This window comes from Geospiza fortis, unplaced genomic scaffold, assembly GCF_000277835.1.
Source record: "Geospiza fortis unplaced genomic scaffold, GeoFor_1.0 scaffold301, whole genome shotgun sequence".
Classification (NCBI taxonomy): domain Eukaryota; kingdom Metazoa; phylum Chordata; class Aves; order Passeriformes; family Thraupidae; genus Geospiza; species Geospiza fortis.
Window position 1 is genome coordinate 974,686 of NW_005054490.1, and position 22,233 is coordinate 996,918.

Consider the following 22,233-nt stretch of genomic DNA (forward strand, 5'->3'; position numbering starts at 1 on the left):
TACACATTTTTCAGAGTAAGTAATGTTTAAACACTTGTAGTATTTAGATTGATTTGTACATAAAAAACACAGAGTGTTTGTTTGCCTTTACTATTTTTCATAAGGAAAAGGAAGGATACTAGAATACTACTTCCAGGATTCAAATGGTATTGGTAATTCATCAGAAATGAGGCCATAAAGTAACTGAATTCCTGATATTAGTACCAATTACACAAAAGAAACATCTGCTTTGGAAAATTATTACATTTGAAAAACTAGTATTTTATAAAAGCATATCTGAGAGATATCCAAAGCTTTGCATGCTTGCCCGTAACTAGCATAATGCAATATATACTTGTTAAGTCATCTTGGAAGGCGTTCTAAAATCTAAAACAAAACCAGTAAATTCCATCAGCTTTTATATATAGAAGACAAAGGAATAAAGGAAAGTAGTTAAGGAGATGAACAATAAACAACATAACGAATTATTACACCAAAAGCCACAAATTCTTTAGGAGAAGAATAATTCAGAAGTACCATAGGTCCTCTAAAGGAAGTCTGTGCCGTTTTTCAGATAGTTGGCTCTAAAAATAGAATTACAAAAACTGAAAGCTTAAAAACATTATCTAATAGATTTGCCCGAGCTATAATTTTATCATCTGCATTGTATTTTATTGCTTCATGTACTTTGTAAAGGTAAAGCTTAATTTTATTCAAATCTCTGACTTCACTGAAGTTGAAAATACTTAAAATATCAACTACTTCTGCACTAGAATATACCAATCTGGAAATAAGAGTTTGTTCCTCTTTTCATTAAGAAAAAAAACCCCAAAAAACAAAAAAACAACCTAAAAACTGGAGCTAGAAACTTCTAGTTCCCTTTCCCAATGACTATTACAACTGACAGTTGTAATTTCTTTTAAAGAGTTAAATCTTTGCACAGACGCAATAATTTAACTGCTGGGATCAGAATAGTTCAAAGTAAATTTTGACAGTTAATAGTATTAATATTTTCAGTAATTTTCAATTCCTTAAAATTCTGAGGAGACTCACTGAAATAGGAAGTCTACACTGCCACTAAGCAATACTCTCCTAAACCCCTTCATCTCTGAGTATAAACCTCATGCGTGGAAATGCAACCCAACTCTTCGTTGTACAATTTTTTCAGTTTTCCTGTTTGTCAGAACCAAAATTAAACTGCCAGAAGTAGCATGCTTGTCATCCCTTTGCTTGCAAACACTCAGACCCTGCTTTTTGCCCTATTTAACTGCATAATTTAAGAAATTGGAGAACCGAGCCTGATGAAAGCTAAGTCAACAAAGTGTACTAGTTCTAGGGTGGGTCAGGAAACTTAAATACAGCAAGAAAAAATAATGTTACAGCAAGCCTTAGTGTTTATTAGACACTTAAGTACTTGGCTGAACCTCAAGGTGCAGTTGCACTCAAATAAAATAAAAATATTTTATTTTAATCAGTTGTTTTACTAATTTCATTCCCTATAATAGACCCATACTTGTCAATCTACAGATGTGACCCAAAATATCAAAAGCACCCTGCCTCCCTTTTTTTTCTGCACACATACACTACCTTTCTGAATGGCACTCTGGTTTGGAGATTAATAGCAAGCCTCCAATTTTTTGACACTTCTATGCAAAGTAATGCCGGCAGACAGTTTACAACGTAATAAATAACTCTCCTTTGCCCTAACCTATTCATTTTCTGACATACAACACACACCTGAATTAGATTAAAAGGTCAGTAAAAGTTGAAGAGAGTACGATGCACTGCTTTCCAACAACCAACCAGTAAAAACTCAAAATATAAAGTTTCTTTCAAATTTTTTAGCTTTCTGACATAGAACTTCCTGGTAGGAAAGTTCTTCTTCTTTCTTCTTTTTACAACTGTCCTGAAAACTACCACGTTTCATCTGGCTGATGACACAAGAAAAATTTATAAAGAAATTCTCATTTGGAGAGGGACTCTTCATCAGAAACTGTACTGATAGGACAAGGAGCAATGAGTTAAAACTGAAAGAAGGGAAATTTAGATTAGATATTAGGAAGAAATTCTTGACTGTGAGGGTGGTGAGACACTGGAACAGATTGCCCAGAGAAGCTGTTAATGCCCCATCCCTGACAGTGGTCAAGGTCATGTTGGGTGGGACATTGAGTAACCTGGTCTAGTGGAAGCTGTCCCTGCCCATGGCAGCAGGGTGGGAACTAGATGATGTTTAAGGACCCTTCCAGTCCAAACCATTCTGTGAGTCTATGATTTTCCAGTGGACTTAGTTCTTGCTGAACACAGTATTACCTAGAAACATTACCTAGTATTATGTATTACCTAGAATAAGTATTAAGTATTACCTAGAATATTACCTATTTATTAATACTGAGGGAAGAGGAAAACATTTTTAAGTCTACACAAGGAACATGCAGCAGCTGAGAACTCATCTCACCATTAGTATGCTACCAGTGTCTCCACACCAGAAGGAATACTGTCAGAGTAGCACCATATCCCTCCTTATGCTGGATGAGAATGTGTGAGAACAGCCTCATTCCTTAGAGAGACTGTAACTTAATATGATACAAACAAAAATAGAATGACAGTGATGAAACTGGACCTTGAGCAATACAATTAATTTTATTAGCATGCTCTGCTGGACTTGTGTGGCAAGCAGACAAAACCATTTAGTGGCTGCAATTTGTGTTCTTAATGAAATTTTCGGTGCAGGTGTGATCTTAAGTCATCAGCACCTTCTCTTTTATTTCTTCTCACAGTGGCTTTAAACCAACATCACTACAGCAGCAGCAAGCTTCTACACTTACATTTCATGCCTTATTTTCATTCAAGCGTTCTTAAAGTTCAGGGAAAAAAACTAAAATAATGAGGATATAAGTAGTATTAAAGTATTCCAATACCTTTCCTTAATTTCTCTAGGTGGAGAGAGAAGTGAGAGCATAAACCATTCTCAAGAGTTCCTTGTTCCTGCAAATGGTGAGGCAGTCCAGGTCTTTTAGCCTGCTTAAAAACTCTTAGATCTTCAAAACCATATGCAATAAATGAACACTGAAACACATGTATTAGGAAGTCTAGATTATGAAGACCTCTCCCTTCACCAAATTTGTTCTAGTAACCTAACAGAGAGGGATCAAAACCACTTTCCACCATACATCCTGAAACCATTTTCAGGGTTTTGGTTCGTCATTATAACACTTCTTTCCTGTTTAAATAACAATTTTTAAAAAACCCTGAATCTTATTACATCACTGTTTATATCTGGTTAACTGAAAAATCTATCTAGGCTTCTTGATATTCTGACCCCTCACATAAAATAAAAAGAATTTTCCCATCTGCACTGAAATGAAAAGAATAATCATGCCTATCAAAAATTTTAAGGTTTTCTCACAACAGCTATGCCATTGCTGTTTATTGTCTTGGTTACAAATTGGTTTACATTTGGGAGTAACAAAATACATTAAGTACCTTGCAGTTATGACTGCTTTAATAAATAGCTATTGAAAGTGCTCTGGAAAAGACACAATGTCATACACAGGACACTTGCTACTCAACGAAAAGCACTAACTACACATTTTTCATCAACAGACTTCATTTAATACTCAGCTCACCTTGAAACTAGATTTTACTTTGAAAAGAACAAATTTTTCAACAGACCAATATAAACAGCTTCCAATTTATTTAGAATGCATTATTTCCTTATTTAAGAATTATTCTCAAATTAGAAAAGAAAATAAAGAACTACTGTTTGTACTGAAGTGTAAACAGGCAACTGATTTTTAAAATGCTCATATCAAAGGCCTATTTTATTTTAATCAAACATCAATTACAATAATAGTTTTATTGAGATAGTCATTATTTAAATACATAGTAGTTGTACCCTTATCATGCCATCCCAGAAGAAAAATGGCTTGTGTAATTTTTTGGACACTAACAATAGTCTAGTTCTATACTGCCACAATAGCACCACACTTCTGTGCTTGCCTTTAGTATTTTGTAAGGACTCAAGCTCATTTAAAAAAGAAGTATATTGTCTGACTAAATTAATTTCAACTATTATTAGATAACACTAATTAGGTACACTGCCAGGTATCACTCTTCAGAACCTCGCATGCAGAAGTAAAAAATTAATCAAACTTCAAAATGGAGCGATATAGAAACAATGAAAACAAGATAAACAAGTGGCTGATTTATATTCAAAGTTCACCTAAAAGGGGTCCACGTAACTGGAATTTGAGAATCTCAGCTATGAGGAAAGGCTGAGAGAGCTGGAACTGTTTAGCCTGGAGGAGAAAAGGCTCAGGGGCAGAAATTTCACCAATACACATAAATACCTGAAGGGAGGAGGCATGAAGATGGAGCCAGGCTCCCTTCAGTGGTGCCCAGTGACAACACAAGAGGCAATGGGCACAAAGTAAGAACAGACATCAGAAGTCTCCTGTTTTTTTCTAAACTGTAAGGATGACCAAGCACTGGCACAGCTGCCCAGAGAGGTTATGGAGTTTCCACCCTTGGAGATAACTCAAAAGCCAACTGGACATGGTGCTGGACAACCTGTTCTAAGTGGCCCTGCTTGAGCAGTGGGGTTGTATCCAATAATGACCTCCAGAGGTCCTTTCCAATCTCAATTATTCTGTAAATTATTAATTAGTTTTTCCACAAGAAAAGCTAAAAAAACACACACAAACATGACAGATCAAATAATTAGGAAGCAGTGCTGACCACAGTATTTTTTATGATTACATCAATCAATGACTTAATCAGAAAACAGAAATACAATTCTAACAAAAATAACAGTTCTACTTCAGAGGGTGAAAAAAAAATCAATTTAATATGAGTAAATTATTATAAAATTAATTCCTACATTTTAGAAGCTTTTTTACAGGAAATCAAGTGCCAGGAGAATGGAAAGAATACACCCACCTACACATTCCATTCCATTAAAAAAGGTAACTCGGATGGAGTAAAAGTTTCCACATCACAAGGCTTCATAGCATTTCGAAGTCTACGTGCATGGACCCACACAATTTAGAAGTTTTAACTATTTTGGAAGCTATCCAGTAACTTGAATTCATAGGAGTGTATAACTAAACTTATGCTTGTCTACAATCCCACTTAACTGTGTCAAAAAAAAAACCAGAAGCTGAAATAAATCTGAACTTCATCAACAACTTCCATTTTGTTAAGACCGAACAAGGTGGGCAATACACATCTGAATTTGAAAACTGTACACTAGCTGTCTAACCCCTTTACCCTGTTAAAATCCACATTTTTGTCAAGTGTCAAATAAGACATCTGCTTTGCATCTTTTGATGAATTTAAAATAACTTTTATTTTTTTATCTGACAGTACACTGATTAATGGGTTCCAAAAAACTACAACACTTGTCAAAGAATAATGGCATTATGATATTTGTGATGATAGCATTTTTGTGAAACATTTAAGCAAAACAGAAGAAAAAGCTGCACAATTTTTTTTTTACATCTCACATATTAAAAAGTATTAGATAATTCCCAATTCCCAAAATAAGTAATACCACTTCAGAATAGGGTAAAGAATTTATTCAGTCCTGAGTAAAAAGAAGCTTTTACTTTGTGCTTCCTAGTTTATTTTTAACTCAATAAAAGAGAAAATTTTCAATTTCTTCTTATAAATAAAAAGTATATCACATACCTGTTGTGTGTTTCTTTGTGACTGTAAACTGGATTGCAGCCTTCTCAAGAGTGGAACACCATTCCTAGACAGTCTTTTAAGCAACCAGTAACTGTGCACTCGTTCAACAAAATGCTTCTTTCGCTGAATGGCCACCTGATTCATAATCTTATTTAATCTAAAACACGGAAAAACTGATATTGTATTTTTCACAGAAAAGCATAAAACATATTTATCTACGGAAGATAAACATCACATATATATATGAATGTATACTGTAAAACCAGAAGTCATCACTATGTTACTAACTTCCTTCAGTAAGATCCCTTCTAATACAATTATTTCTGAGCAGTAAATTACAACCAAACACATCTGCTTGACACTGCAGGTTCTACCAAATGCATTAACATACTTCATAAAGCTAAAGGGAATCAATTTTTTTGAAATCATTATTGGAAGAGCAATCCCAGATTAGGGCTGAGAATAAAGCTTTATGTGCAGCTGATTTTCCTATTGAGAATGAAATCAGATAAAAAGCTCCAAATCACTATGAAAATCATCAGATCATTTGTTGCCATGTTCAGAAAGATTAGTAGTTTATTTTACAGACAATACATCTTCAAACTCCTCCCATAAAAACATGCAATCAAAGTCTTGTATTACTCTATTAATATTAACTTTCTGACAAATAAACCAAACAAAAAATATAAAACACAGGAGCAATTGTTATTTTACCCCACACATACAAGAAAATAACCAAACAGAGAAGACGTGAGGACGATGCAAACAGTTAACAAAATATTTTGATCAAAATTAATCAGTATATTCTCTGAAGCTGCTTTTTAACCAAAAAAGTATATGCATATACTTTTTTACAAATACTCAAGGAAAGTGCTTTATGAACATCACATACCACAATATTGATTCCTATTTTTCAAATAATGACATGTTAGATGACCAAGTCTCAAACATGACAGTGGCTTCTGAAAACATACTGAAAACAAAGCTTATCTGAAACAAATCTTCAGCTGTTTGTGCCTACAATACCTTGAAATTATAGCAAAATAGAAGTTAGAAAAAGCTAATAGTCGTAGAATGAAAATATTTTCTCTTTTTATGTTAATGCTGGTATTTGTAACCAGTGGCAGCCCTTGTAAAATGAAGGCAAGACGCCCCAAGCTACCAACCCCCTGCGTTGCAAGGGATAGTTCCTTCATCTGGGGACAGGGGTGAGCTGGAAAGAGAGCAGGATGTTAAACAGGGACAGAAAGGACAGTAACAATGAAAATAGAAATATGTTAATTCTTCACTCAGAATATTACTACTACCCATAGCAAAACTCTACAATTGATAGTAGAGGATTTATTGCATATTCTCCAAAATTTATTCCTAAACCAAGCAAATATTAAGTCAAGAAGTATCTGATTTGTAGAGCAGTACCATGAGACATTTAAACAAGAATCACGATTGTATATACATACTAATGTTTTTCTACTTTTCCCCTTTTTGTATTAGGAAGAAAGCAGTTTTGCAGGCAAGTGATAAAAGCAGTCAAAACATCTAAAGAAAATGTAAAGTTAGAAGTAAGCCTTGGGTAAAATGGTTTTTAAGAATATTGGGAAAAACTAAATATTTTTCAGGCTAACATACAAGTGAGTGTACTTTGACTTCAAAAGTCATCTATCCCTGGGATTTTTTGGACTGTGTAGCAGATAAGGTGCAATAGGTCTATTCAGTGCTAGTTTTCAGTCATCACCAGGTAGAGGCAGAGCAAACCCAGATTTTCTTTAAAATACAGTGCTATTGTGTCCTTTGGTTTCTCAATGACATTTTTTAAAATTAATAACTAAACTAGTTAGGCATCCCTGAAAAATTCTATCTTAATTTAAAGCTTAGGTCTGCAGATGGACTTCAGACTGTCTTGTACATCTTCCACTGGAAGGCAGACACAGGCTCCACAAAGATTTACTCAATGCAGAACAGATGTGACCCTAGTAAACTTCAAACAACATAATTACAATTAATTATAGAATGCAATCAAAGTCAAAACAACTGCTTTCACAAATCTCTTGGAAATGGTAAAACCTACAGAACCAAGTCAAAAAAAGCACAGCCAAATACACAGCTATTTGGAAAGATCAGAGAATCATAACATGAAGAAAGGTGCCTTGGCTTCATGCCCATCAGATGTGGCAAGACTAAGCAAACATCTTTAACTACAGCTTTAAGTACATTTGCCAATTCACATAGCAAACCATTCTATTCATATATAGTTATAATAGCAGAGTGTTAAAAGAAGCTCAAGAAAGATGTTCATAGAAGACCCTTTCCAACTTTCAAAATATAAACAGACAGAAGGTAATTTCGAGTGCAGAGACTACTTTAAAAGTAGTTGGAAACTACTCATCTCTGCCTTCCCCTCTAAATGAAACCAAGTATTTCATTTAAACAACACACATGGGCAGCAGCTATATACTAGTCAAAATACAGAGCTCTGAAACCCGTCACGTGGCAGGTATCTACACATCCTCTACACTATGAACTAAGTGCTAGCAAGTTGTTACATCAGCTGTTAGACTCTAACTACCCACTACCTATATCACAGTTCTTCAACCATCCTTTTGCTTAGTCTGATACTTCCAGGCACTTTCACTGTCCCAAGCACCATAAATTTTGATGGGCAATACAACTATTTTGGGGAAATGAGACCACTTTGCTGTAGAACCCTTCAAGACACACAGACTGATTTTGAAGCTCCCGCCACGAAAATGAATTTTCCATACATTCTACTTCCTTTTTTTTCCCCCATCAAAGACGTAATAAAAACCCCCTGAAGATTAATTAAAAAAAAAAAAAGCATGTATTTGGGATAGGTAAGGTAGAGCTGTTTAAAAACATCATCATTTTGCAATCCAGGATCTGACTTGGACATGACAGGATTAATTGCTACAGTCAGTACACTAATAAATCCCCAAGTCAGAGGCAAGGCTTAGAGAACTTGGGGCACCTCCCAGAACTACAGAAAAGACCTCAGAGCAAAGGCATTTTTTTGCTAAGGAATCTGTTCACATTAGCACTTTTTCCACTATAAGCACATAAAAAACCACCAGCTTTCTGTATTATTTTCTAAAGGCAAGTCAAGCATATCAACTACTCGGAGAAAAAAACATCATTTTCCCTCCACTTACCAGTTATATAAAATAAAGTACATTGACAGAGGAATTTGAAAATTATTAAGAATGTGACTGTTCCAACGATATCCAGTGACTGCTGCTATCTAGCTGGTCTCATAAAAGAACATTAGGTTTCAAGCTGATGACCACTGCAGCCTTTTGATGTTTTAGCACTAGCAGTCATAGTGATTCTTAGTTTTGTTGTTTTAGAACTACATGCCAAAACTACACAGATGACAAAAACATTTTCCAGAACTGTTTTAATTGCGCCACAGCCAACTAAGTGAGCCAGAACTACTTCCTTGCCCCAGCCCTAGCCCTGTAAAATACTGATGTGCACTACAAATGGGGATATCATACAATTCCCTGCTTGTCTTTAAACAGGCAAAGGTCCCTTTTGAACCAAACCCTTGAAATAGCACCTACAGTCTCCTCACATGGAGACACTGGATGGATAATCTGCCCTGTAAAGGATGACACACTTAATGCACTGGTCAATGCATTCAGAGAGCTGAGTGTGTTACTCAGTCCTTGCTTCCTCACCTTTTACAGAAATGCATAAAATATATTTTGTCAATGTAAGAGATATGCTTTTAACATCTTAGCAAATCTCACAGCTGCCTTCTTTGACTCATGACTTCCAGTTTCAGTTACATATCACTGTGGCAACAGGGCAACTGGTTACAGGGAAAAGTGAAACCAGTATTTTTGGTAACCAACGATGTGGCAGTTTAACCCCAGAAAGCCGATGAGAGATAAATCAGCCACTTTTTTATCGACCTTTACTAACCACTGCACAGACCATACATGCTTTTTAATTCCACAGGTCTTATTTTACCTCAAGATTCTTAAGTTTTTGACATATAAACTGGAGAGAACGTTTTGTTGAGCAAGTATGTGATTTTGACAACATTACTATAGTAACTCAAGCACAAAGAACTGAATATGAAAATCTGTATTAATCAAACACCCAAAGAAAGATCATATATCCATTAAAACTAAGCAATTTTTGAACATGAATGAACCCTGGTATTTTAATTACCATCCCTGTCCTGAGTCTCCAGTTTTATCAGTTTGTTATTTTGCATTGTCCTTTATCCAGTATAGCACTACTAAAGGTACACACAACACAGGAAAACTGTATTATAGCCTGTAAAATTTCATTCAGTATCACTAACATACCAGTTTCTCTTGACCTATGCTAATACCCATTAACAATCAAATTATGTTCCACTTTACAGAGTAAATAAAATACCCATCTTTTCCCACACAGACTGCTGATGTGTTTAAAAACCTGTCAGAACAAAATGTTTAAAAAATTTATTGAACAAGCTGCAACAAAGTAAACTGAGTTTCCAGAACACTTCAATTTTCAAGCCTTGTTCCACAAAATGTACTGAGACTTGTAGGACAAAGAAAAGATACAGGACTTCTCTACAGACAATTATAGTAATTCCAATGACACTTACTGGAAGACAATTAGCATAAAACTAGAATAAAAAGCTAGGAGAAACTTATTTGGGGAATTGAAATTAATTCTGGAGCCTTACCAACTATTCCTCCTAGCTCCATATTCAAAACCTTCAGTCTTTGAAGACCAGAATGCCCACCTGGATTGATGAAACTGTCTCTACTCTTCTCATGGAAATCTGTGGCAGCAGCTGCTTATGAAAGTGTTTGTAGAACTTGTCCTTCAATACACTTTTCTTTTTAAACAGTGAAAAACCACAACTTTGTTATCCTATTCTTCAATAAAAGATGAAACTTACTATATGACTTATTAACTTAAAAATAAAAATCCCCTCAAACTGTTCTTTCAACTTGAAAGACAACACAGGCAAATGAATAACTATGTAAAAATCAGAATCTATCTGCATGTCTTTATTTCCTCTTGAAAAAGGATAACATTCCTTTAATACCAAGCAGATGTAAGACAGATGCCCAACAGAGTGCATATCAAATCCTGGAAAGACTGGAAAATATTTCATTTAAACTTTTGCAACACAAGTCTGCAGAATCCACATGCAACAAATACACTTTCTTATTTAGAACTACTTTGCAGGTTTTATTCCTCTTGGACAGTTATGTTTTAGAAGTCTAGCTACTGAATTTGCCTCTCCTAGGTTGAAAGTCTAACAGTATATATTTGATCTACTGATATATCTTCTGAAGCCTGGAAGTCTCTCCCGGTTCCTGTTCTTTATTCAACATTTACTTGTATTTAAATAGTATTTGATTTTGAATGCACATGTAAGAAGCACTTTGTCTTGCTTACATGACTGTGAACCCCCTATTTTTCTATTTGAGCAAGCAGCTTGTAAAATTTTGCTTGGACAGGAAAAGTAGAACAGTGAACTGAAGAGGTAAGAAAGCACTGTTTTTTCAGTTAATTCTGTTATCTTCTTCCTATTCTAACAACTAGAGTTTGTGATATTCCAAAACGCTGGATAAGGAAAAAACCTCAAAACAATAAATAAAATAAAAAAACAAAACCAAACCCATCTCAAACAATGGAAACCTCCCACCCTGTCACACTGCGAAAATCTCTTCAGAAAAACTATATGCACACATTTACCTCTGGAAGTTCCTATACATATATAATGACCACACATGATTTTGAAATCGAATATCAAAAGGCTAAATTTACATCAGATGTATTAATCAAAAATCACATTTGGATCTGTAATAAGAGGAAAGCTCAGTATTTATCTTCTAATATTTTGTGCGCTCTGTAATTTGATAATTGAATAAAAAAACTGCCAGGACACCATTCTTCACACAATGCATTCTTTAGATGTTTTTCTATAGCACAAATCACAACATACTTGGCACAAAAAAACCCAACTGAATGGAAGTTCACATAACTGGTGAAACTCAGAAGTTCTGAAAAACAAAATCACATAAATTTTGGTCTTCATAACTGCATTATCACATATATAATCACTGTGGACCAAACCCCTTAGGAAACACACAGAATAATAATGATATGCCTTACAGAGGTAACATGTTAATTTGCTTTAAGCGCTTCTTGGCCTTGTACACATAAAATAAACAAAAGAAAAAATATATATTATTTTTACTCAAAATCTACTTTTACAATTTACTAAATAAGTTACACTTCTTTGAACACATTAATTAATCCTTATTTAATAAGCCAACCACTGTCAAGATGAACTAGCTTCAAAATAATGCTCTAAAGTTACCTTTACTTTTTTTAAACACTGCTGAGGCAAAACTAGTGAACACCAAAGTAGCTTTTTTAATTTAGGGAAAATTACTTTTTTATTAAAGCAAAGAGATCAGGATGACATCAGGAGTAGTTTCTACATGTAACAGAAAGTCAAAGTCAAACAATGTGACAAGACAAGAAACATCAGCAGTTGAAGATTTCTGGCATTCCCCTCAGGTGATTCTATGATCCAAGTATTAGGTACAGTCACAAGGCATACCTACATCATGCTCCCCTGGAATTAAAATAAGCATTTTCACACGATTCTGTAAATTATACATACATGTATATTCAAGGATAAAGAGCTAACACACATTGGTCTGGATTTATTCAGCTTCCAAGTTCTTTGCAATGCTGGCCCCGGTAGTATTTTTAATAGCTTTTATTATAGTGAATTTTAAGCCACATGTCTTGCTCTTTCCCCCCACCTTGAAAACTTCCTGAACTTATTAAAAAAAAAGAACCCTAAAAAACGTTTTAAAAAATCCCCAAAAGAAATCCACAAGCTACATATATGAATAAAAAGCATGATCTGTGAATGCAGACTAACACTGTCTTGAAGGCTTTGTTAATATTCCTTTCCCCTTATACTGCATTTCAACACTTTCTGTTTTTATTATTTTTCTGGTCCATACTTCCTTTCAGAGACAATCAATATTCCTGTGTCAAGATAACAAGACTACATTTAATTACTTGGTAAGAAAGTTCAAGATAGCTCAATTGGGTAAATCATAAACCTAAAGAAAATATTGATTTTGCCTTGAGACACAGTACCAGAAATTCAGCTTACTACCAGCACAGTATTCCTCATAATAAAACCAAAGATCAACACAGAGAAATCAGTTAAGGTGGGGCACATAAATGCTGATCAGTCAGAAGAGATGAAAATGTTTTTGTAAGAGTCTCAGCAATTTTTGCTCTCAGTTGTCAGCTCTTACTTACGTTACTTTCATAACAATCTTATAATTCTCTTTTAACATTAATGATGCAACAAACCTCGTGGAACAACATATAGTGTTCCTACTTCTAATAAAAGCGGGGCTTTTCTCCTTATTCTTTACTTTCTATACAAGGATTGCATTTCTAATGTTTTCTTAATTTCAGACATAACAAACATGCCATGTTTGCACAAAGAGAAAGTAAGGATGAAAGCAAATATTTATATGCTTTTAATGCCAGATTCCATTTAATAGAGCAGTACTTGCAGGAATGGCATTTTAATAAAGCAGATTACACTGTATCTCTGTGTATACTTTTAAAATACTGTAGATTAAATATTTCATATCACAATCTATTTCCCTCCAAGTATATAGCTACAATATTGTAGTTACACAGCATTTTTAAATAACGTGAATATTGACACTAGCTAACAACCAAATATTTTTAAATGTCTCTTTTGACACCTAAGATCAAGAGGCTACACAAAACCAATGCTGTTTGTACTAGAGAATCAAGTCCTCAAAAATAAGAGAAACCATGTAGTTTTGCCAACTAACATTGTAACATTTCTCCTGCACATACCCATCCTGCTTGCTGAATAAAGTAACATTTATAAAGGACAAGGAGGAGCAGCAACAGATTAAAAAACAAAAAACAAGAAATTGAGCAGTCAGTGCAAGATAACTGACAGAGAGAAGGAGCTAGATTTAGATTGCCAAAACAACCCCAAAACTTAGGACTTCCTAACTTGAAAATTCTGGACCTGCAGTCTAAACAAAATCCTTCTAGTATTTTTTTCTGGGGGCTGGGTGGGAGATGGAATCTCTCTACAAAGCAAAATTACATCATTGCACATCCCTAGTGGCACATACTATACTTCAAGAACAAATCTGCCTTTTTCTTCAGCCAAACTAGCTGGTGGCAGTGGGAGGCTACTTTCTGACCACCACTTGCCAAGAGTAGCAGGTACTGTCTGTCCCTCCCATACAGTGGAAAAGTTTTAGATGTCCTTTCCCACCCTCCTCCCTACACAGCACAGCTGCTCTGGCACTTCCCAGGAACACAGCTTTTAGATGATCCCCATTTCTACCTTTAAACAAACAAAAAACCCCAAAACCAACAAAAAAGCCCACCAAAACCAGGCAAATAAAAGAAGCTATTGAGTATGAACAGTACAGTGTAAGCCACCACGTTCAAGAGTCTGTTATTTCAGTAAGAACTGAATGCAATTTTCAAGTAAAGAAACAACACATCTCTGTAGCCAGGTCTGACATACATCCTCCAGGCATAAGAGTTCCTTGGTAGTCCTGTACATTATTACCAGCACTAACCAAGTTACAGGTCAGCATTGACAGCACTGAAAACTGAAACCACCTTAAGGCTCCAAGATGAACTACTGCACCTTTGGAAGTAGATACTCAGGTATAGACTTTCCAAAATACCTAGGCAACAGGACAGATATAGGCCCAGCATTAAAAATAAATTACCAAAAAAGAGAAAAAAAAAAGAGGCAGGGGAGGTAAGCATTTATCTCCTATCATCAATGGATCAATGGTTAGCAAGTTCTGATCTGCACTCCTAAATCACTAGTTCACAGATTAAATTTTGAGAGATCATATAATTAGATTATAAATGACCTAGAGAATGACACTATCTATATAATTTAACTGCAAAAAGTGTAGAATATGAGGTCTGTTTAAGAAATTCGGGTAGAAGTCATTCAAGGCAGTAGCAGAGAAACTCAACCTAAGGTAAGCTCATCCAGAAATTCATAAGCTACAAAAGTTGTGTAGAAATTATGAAGTATGCTGTTCCACACGCGGTCTTTTTAAAACATCCTAAACATTAGGATAATTGCTTTGGAAAACACAATTATTAAAAATTGTGTTGCTAAAATGCTCAGTCATTCATATACTTTCACTATCTATAAAAGGATACAAATCCTTCTCCTTAAACTGGACATAAACTGCAAAATAGTTTTCCTCAAGCTACACCAGATGTACTCAGGGGCTGCATCCAGCACGTATTTTCCTCCACTACGATCTTCATATCTGTACACTCTTCCAACTACCAACTCTGAAGAGCCAGCAATATGCTGGGGAGGTGTACAGCCTAGGTATTAACAAAGCAATCCAAACCAAGCATCTCCACCTGTGCCTCAATTTCCAGAGATGTTGAAAACATATTAAAATCAAATTCTTCAGGTAAAAAAGCACTAGTGTTTAAACATTGAGTGTATATATTTTTTCTCTAGTAAATTAAATCACTTATTTGCTCTTCCTCAAGGCCTCTGAAAAATCATGCTTCAGCTCCAAGGAAAAAAAAGAGTATTTAAAAAACAGATTAGAGAAAAAGAGTAATATAAATGAAGACTACTGTGAAATGATCCAAATAATTTTTTAATATTTTATGGGTATGAACTTAATTCCTACAGAAACATAAGAGTGTTTCCTAAACAGACAAAAATTGAAGAACAGCCAAAGAAAACTGGACAACTTTGGTTCTAAAACTAGAGATTTGGGTCGGCAGTGTAATCACTTTTCCTTTTAATTTGCCCATTTGTTTCACTTTTAATTCAGGGATCAGTTTTCTAGGACTGAACATGTTCATGTTACAAAGAGTACTTAAGGAAGGGTCTCTCTCAGCCAAAGACAAACAATTTATAATAAAGCTCAACTTTAAAATACCTTTGAACTGTACACTTTTTACACTTATGACATACAGTATAGGAATTGTACTTGTTTCTAGAAATATGAAGAGATGCATAAAAAGAAGAATGCTGAATTTCTCTGCAGTCTTGAAAAGAAAGTCCATCATTAACACGAAAAAAAGAAAGAATAAAATGCCTTATAGTTTTGCTCCTGGCATCCAATGACTATTTTAAAAAAAGCCATCTGATGACAGCATCTTTTTAGGGTCTGGTTTTTTTAAAAGTTGCCAATGGAATGAGCTGCCAGAGGCACAGCTAAGAACATACTTTCTAACCCTCAACTCTTGGTTCATGTTCTTTCTTACAGTGTCCCAAAAAAAGCAAAACAAAATAACACTACACTACTAATTGGGCTTATCCTAATTAAGAGAAAGCCAAATTATTATACACCAGCTTCTCCTTCCATGGACAGTAGTTTCTGTTTAAATAGCAGTATTAGTGACCTACTGTCAAATAAAGCTTTTCTGCAATGCATCACTAAACAAAAAAAACCATTTTACCAAGCCAATCCTAACACAGAACAGAGCAATCAAGCTGATGTTTGTGAACACTGCATGGGAGCTGAAGGCTGTTTGTCAAAGTTAGTCAATAAGTAGCTTCTTACATTAACAAAACTTATTACAGGAAAGAACTGCAGTCTGTAAATACATACTTATTTAGATTAATTTAACCAGCTTTAATTGCTCCCTACCTGAGACTTGGAGTCAGCTATTTAAAAGGCATTGCATTATATTAAAAGCCCTCACTTCTGTGTTTCAGAGTCCAGTCGCAGGACGGGAAATGAGCCTGCACACGGAACTGGTGCCTATTTGAGAAACTTTCCAAACTACTGCTCTTAAATTAGTAAGAATTTAATTCAAGAGGTAAACAAATATACTGGCGTTGTAAACATACAAACATAAATTTCTGGAGAAGTTATTCTGCTACACAAGGAAAACACTTCCTTGAAGGTTTTTTGTAAAACTTACATAGATATTACACTACTACAAATTTATTCTTAATGTATGTGAGATGAACAAGATTCAAAACTTACATACACAATTGTAATTTATATTTTGGATCTCTTAAAATTAGAAAAAGAAGCTCAGAATCCAAAATTACCAATAACGTTAACCTTGAGCTTGGCTTTTTTCCTTAATATGAAGATCAGCTTCATCTACTATTCTGAATTCAGCAGTTAATTCTTAGAAGTACAATGAATGACAAGTGGAAACACAACGTAACTCAGTCTGACAAAAAAACTCAAACCAAACGTTCTGAGGACAAGACAGATCACTTGATCACTTAGTAATTTCTCTGAGGAAGTTACTGAATTTTTAATGGCACTCCACAGAAGCGCAATATACATAACTAACAGCAGTTCTCTGAAAAAGGCCTTTAAAGAAAGCACATAAAAAACGTACAAAAACTTCAAGGTGGCATCTAAAAGCACTGGTTGAAAATTAAATATATTAAATAAAGGTTTCTCATATTTTGATGGTTTGCTTACCTCTGGGGGGGAATATAAGGAGCAGATACTGTTGGCATAACTGTACAGGGTTCAACCACTGTTTTCTTGGCTTTTTTTGTCTTTTTCCTGATTTTTGATGTAGACCTAGCAGTTCTGACTGATCCCTCCTTTCTACAAACACCGTTTTTGATTTCAGCTTCTCCATAAATATTGAGCGGCCTCCGTGTGCAACCTGGTGGAGTATGTACATCACAATAGGCAGTCTTTTTCACAGAGAACGTTGTTCCACTGCCAGTTAGTTCTTTCACAGGTTCCATTTTCATATACAGACCAGCCTTTTGAGCACACGTCACATGGAATGCAGTATAGCAGTTTGCTTTGTGGCACTGGATGCAGGCACCAACACCTTTCTGTTTACAGAGGTAGCATGTTAACTTCCATCTGGCTGGGGGAATGTTCCTGACACCATCAATTGGCTCAATAAAAACCGTATTGGCAAATCCAACTTCTGGAATCCACAGAGCACACACCACGTGTCCCCAACGATCATCATCTGTCTTTTTAAAGGCACCTCCCTTGTTTGGGCACAGCACACAGTCTACAGGCCGAGAGCGGGACTGCAAACAGTGTCTGCAGAGCCACTGGCCCTCAGGTATATATGGCACCCCATAGCATTCCTGATGTACTGCTAAATTACACATATCACAAAACAGGATCACATTGCTGTTCTGACATTCACCATCCATGCATATACAACACACTGCATCTTCATCAATTAAAGACTGATGATCACCCTGTTTTTGGTTCTCACAATAAGACTCTTTTTCAAACCTATCCATAAGGAATTCAAACATATTTTGGGAAACAACTGACACTCCATCGCTTTTCCGCTTATCATTGATCAATTCTAACCATGCATAATCTTCTTCATCCATGTCATACTCAACTTCGTTATCAAGCTCTTCTGCTGACTTCTCAATGAATTTGTAATAAATTGGAGGTCTCCGAGGAGCTGAAGGGGGGCTGTATTCAACAATCCGTACTTTTGGTTCTGGAAGAGGAGCTGCTGTAGCAGGTATACCATGTGAGCTTGGAAGAGCTTCATTTTTCTTTTTCACTTTGTTATTTTTATGGCGTTTGCTTCTTAGACAAACTGGTGGTCTTTCACTATTTTCTTTATTGCTGTTGCATTCACTCATTTCCTGGGCAGTAAGATCATCTTCTAATATAATTTCTAAAGGATCAAAGATACTGATCCTATGCAGGCGACCTTCAATTTCTATTTCAACCATCCTTTGAGCTTGAGCGTATGTCAAGGTTTCTCGTGTCGGGGAGTGCTTAATACTGCACGGGGAAGAAGAATGCCTTGCTGCCGATACTCGATGGCATCTTCCTTTTCTCCTCATTTGGTAATGTTTACCTAAAATCAGAGCAACAGTTAATGCTATGAACCTCAAACAATCATATTAAAATATTAGTTTTACTGTAGTAAGGGAAAAAACCTTTGGTTCTACAGCCCTCTATGCATATATTTAACTAAAAGTAAACAAAACCAAAAGCCTGTCACTCTTACTCAACAGGACTGCTCAGCTTTGTACAAGTTTAACCTGAAGATCAATAGATCTTCTAAATAACAGCTTCCCTGAGTAAACACAGCTATACAAAATCCTTGCTAGAAACCCTCTAGAAGCACTGTTGGCAAGACCACTGTGTGAGAACAAAAACATTTCAGATGAGTCACAGATTTAAAAAAAACGCGTTTGTTACCTTGTAAGAAAACCTTAAATACAATACTTAACACCTTAGGGGCACCTGCAGTTTGAAAATTTTTGCAACGGCTAGAGATTATGTCCTCTAGACCTCTCTTCAAAAGAACTAATGCAATTGTGAAAGAAAAATTAGTTTTCTCTTAATTTTTTTTCCAGTGCAATTTGAAACACTCATGTTATCAACTCAACTACTATAGCTATACTTAAAAGCTAGAAAAGCACACATACTTCCACATTTGGCAAGTGGGCAGTTTGACAGCCCTATACTTTTTTTTTACTTTCCTCAATCCTTAGTGAGCCCATTATTCTTTACAACATGACAAGAACATGACAGAACTCTTAGTGCCCAATATGGTACAGTATGGACTGCAACCAGTAAATATTTCACCTGTAAAGCAGATTTGACTTAGGGCCAAAACATGTTCCCTGCTTTTAAGTACACACAGTCCTCTCCTTCAACAGATTCTTTCAGGAGCTGTTCTCAAACCAACTGCTGATAGATAGAAATCTTCCTGTTTACAAACCCACTCCCAAGCTCTTTAAAACAATTTTTAAGTTTACAACCTACAGCAAAAAGATTACATACCATACAAAAAGATAGCTTTCTTCTCCCACTCCAAAGCCTCTTAACTAGGATGGTTACAGAACTTTTAAGTTAAAAGTGTCCATACATACTCATGCCTTTTGACATGTTCACACGGGGTGGGATTTTTCTCCTGTAAGGGTTGAAAATATTATAAACCTGACTGACATTGTCAAGTCTAAAATTCTATTCCACTTCTTCCTTCTTCCCAAGAAACATTATAAATAGCATGATTCAACCTCAGCTACATAAAAAACCCTTGATCTTTAATCACTGCCCAAAGTATTATTAAGGCCTCACCACTTCAACTCTGCATTTTGAGTCAGGGCTGCTCACCATAACACAAGTAGTGTTAACATGTATTGCCAAAATAGTGGAGAAATAGAGAAATCAAAACACAACTGCTGTGAAAGACCAGTATACCCATTTCAGGAAGCAAACAGCAAGCACTGAACAACTAACTACGTTAATTACTCCATGCTGCTTGCCTTTTGCTTAAGTCTATGATGCCAGTTTCTAAAGGCCTCAAAGTACTGAGGGAACTCCTTTCATAGGAAGACTGCTAGATCACTTAGGCAACTAACCCTAAGACTAGTTCCCAAAAGGCTCTCATCTGTCTGCTCTCACAAACAGATTCTTAGGTTTTCATAACCTAAGCTAGTTTTATTATTCATGCAAGAATTGTGCTTCTCATAAATCTGACTTTTACACAACTCATTCTTAACCCTTATTACTAGTTTCTATGCCATGTAGAAAGTTCAGACAACAGTCAATGCTTAATCATGACAAATCTCTGTTCTGTTCTTTATAAACAACAGAAGAATATAAAAGGTTCCATTTCTTCAAACAACTTTGGAAGAAGCATTTAATAATTAAATTCTGTAAAACAACACAGGATTCCATCATACTAGTTCCTAAACTGCAGAAAACAGTTTAAACAACTAATACTGCCAAAGAAGGTCCAACCACTAAAACATACCAGTAATTTAACCAAAACTAAAAAGTAGTTTCCAGTTTCAATATAGATTTTGTAATTCAGAGACCCAAATGTATTACAATGGCCCTGATTTCTGTTATTGTGAACAAGTAATGATGGATTCTTCAGCTAAAACACACTGATGTGTCCATGCACAGCAACTTATCACAGATCAGAACGACATTACTTGTCAATCAAAAAACACGGTTTACAGCATGTTTACCTCATATAATTGCACTTTAATTCTGTCTAGAAGCAAAAGCTTTGGTACTTTTAATGCCCCTTCCTACATTTTAGCTGGTTGTGTATCTGTTTGTAGTGGCTCCTGAGGATAGAGACTTGTTTCAGAAAAATACGGAGGGAGGGATGAGAGGTGACCTTCAGAAATCAAAAACATATATAACTTGTCCACACTACCTTAGCCCAGTACCACAGAAAAATATATTGCTATGTTTCCAAGCTCTCCACCTCCCTCTATTCCTAAGATTCTCGAGTATGGCTTCAGGCCATAAGATCTTTAATCTTGCTTAAAGATTTAGGACGGCTGTTGCAAAAGTAAAACGAACTGTAGGAACCAGACTGGTAAAAAAAAATGATAGAGCTAGCACCTAAGTGTACTGTAATACTCAACAGTAAATACATCTGACTTAGCAAGGTAATTACAGTCTCAAACACAGAATTGATACCCTACAAATAAAATGTAGTGCACACAAAATCGAAACTGGTAGTACTCAGGCCGAATTTCATGCAAATTTAGCGTGAATAACTTAAATGCCCCAGAGACCAAAGCAGTGTTTTGTTTCTCCAAAATTCTTGCTTGCAAATGTTCTACAGATATTCCGGATGAAGACCAGAGCTCTGCATAGCAAATTCACAACACACAACTGGCTTGCTTTTCCTACACAGTTATCAGCTGGCACTTCTCCATCCTACCCCCTTCCCAGTATCCTGCAGATCAATAGGAATGAGAACCAAGATGTAAACTTGGAAGTGTAAACTAAGACAAGTTTCCATTCAATGACCACAAAGATACTGCACTAAACCGCACACAAAATTATTTTAATGCACTTCTGTCCTGCCCTCAAAGACTGCGGGATATAAACCAGGAAAGTTATCCACAGCTCTCATCTCCTAGAATTGCATCAGCTACTTGGGAAGGAAATCACCAGCAGACGTTTTTCCTTTCCACAACAGAAGTACATTAAGATAGTTTCTGTGAACTACGTGGTATGAGGCAAAAATAAAATTTAAAAAAGCTATTTACCAAGGCGTACGATAGCTAAAACTAACACGAAAGGTACAGTACCACATACTTCTAAATTACAATCTCTGCCCTAGTTACCTTCCTCCTCTTCAAATAAATTGTCTTTAGTCCCTGGATCCCTGCTCAATGGATTAGGGAATTCCACTCTCAATGGCACTTTCATGTAGACCATTAAAAAGAGAAAGACACAGGAATACTCTTTAGTCCTAGACAATGAGGGACGATAACCAAACAGTGCTTACACGCACTCTGGGCAGACACCACCCGCGGCTTCAGCCGCGCAGTAGGAGCGATTCCCCGAGGCACGGCCCGGAGCGGAGCCTCATGGAGCCTAGCGAACGTGCGCGGGCACGGCCAAGACACGCGGGACCACCCGAGCCGTTCTCTCCCGGCGCGGCGGAAAAGCCCAAGACGCCAGATCCCGCACGCCCCAGATCCCGCGGCCATCCCGGAATCCAGCCTCCCGCGCGCGGCTGCCCCCGCCCCCGGGCCCG

General features: G+C 36.1%; 1 protein-coding gene across 2 annotated transcripts in view; it reads right to left on the reverse strand.

Annotated features, from left to right (window-relative positions):
• Positions 1 to 19,631, reverse strand: part of BRD1 (bromodomain containing 1) — a 54,961-nt gene extending 35,330 nt beyond the window's left edge. For both annotated transcript variants that reach the window (XM_031063240.1, XM_005428518.3), the window contains exons 1-3: positions 19,503 to 19,631; positions 17,187 to 18,567; positions 5,668 to 5,824 (exon numbers count right to left, since the gene is read on the reverse strand). In XM_031063240.1, the coding sequence (XP_030919100.1) occupies positions 5,668 to 5,824; positions 17,187 to 18,553 (1,524 nt within the window). In that variant the 5' untranslated portion in view covers positions 18,554 to 18,567; positions 19,503 to 19,631. The remainder of the gene's footprint in view (positions 1 to 5,667; positions 5,825 to 17,186; positions 18,568 to 19,502) is intronic.
• Positions 19,632 to 22,233: the final 2,602 nt, after the last annotated feature.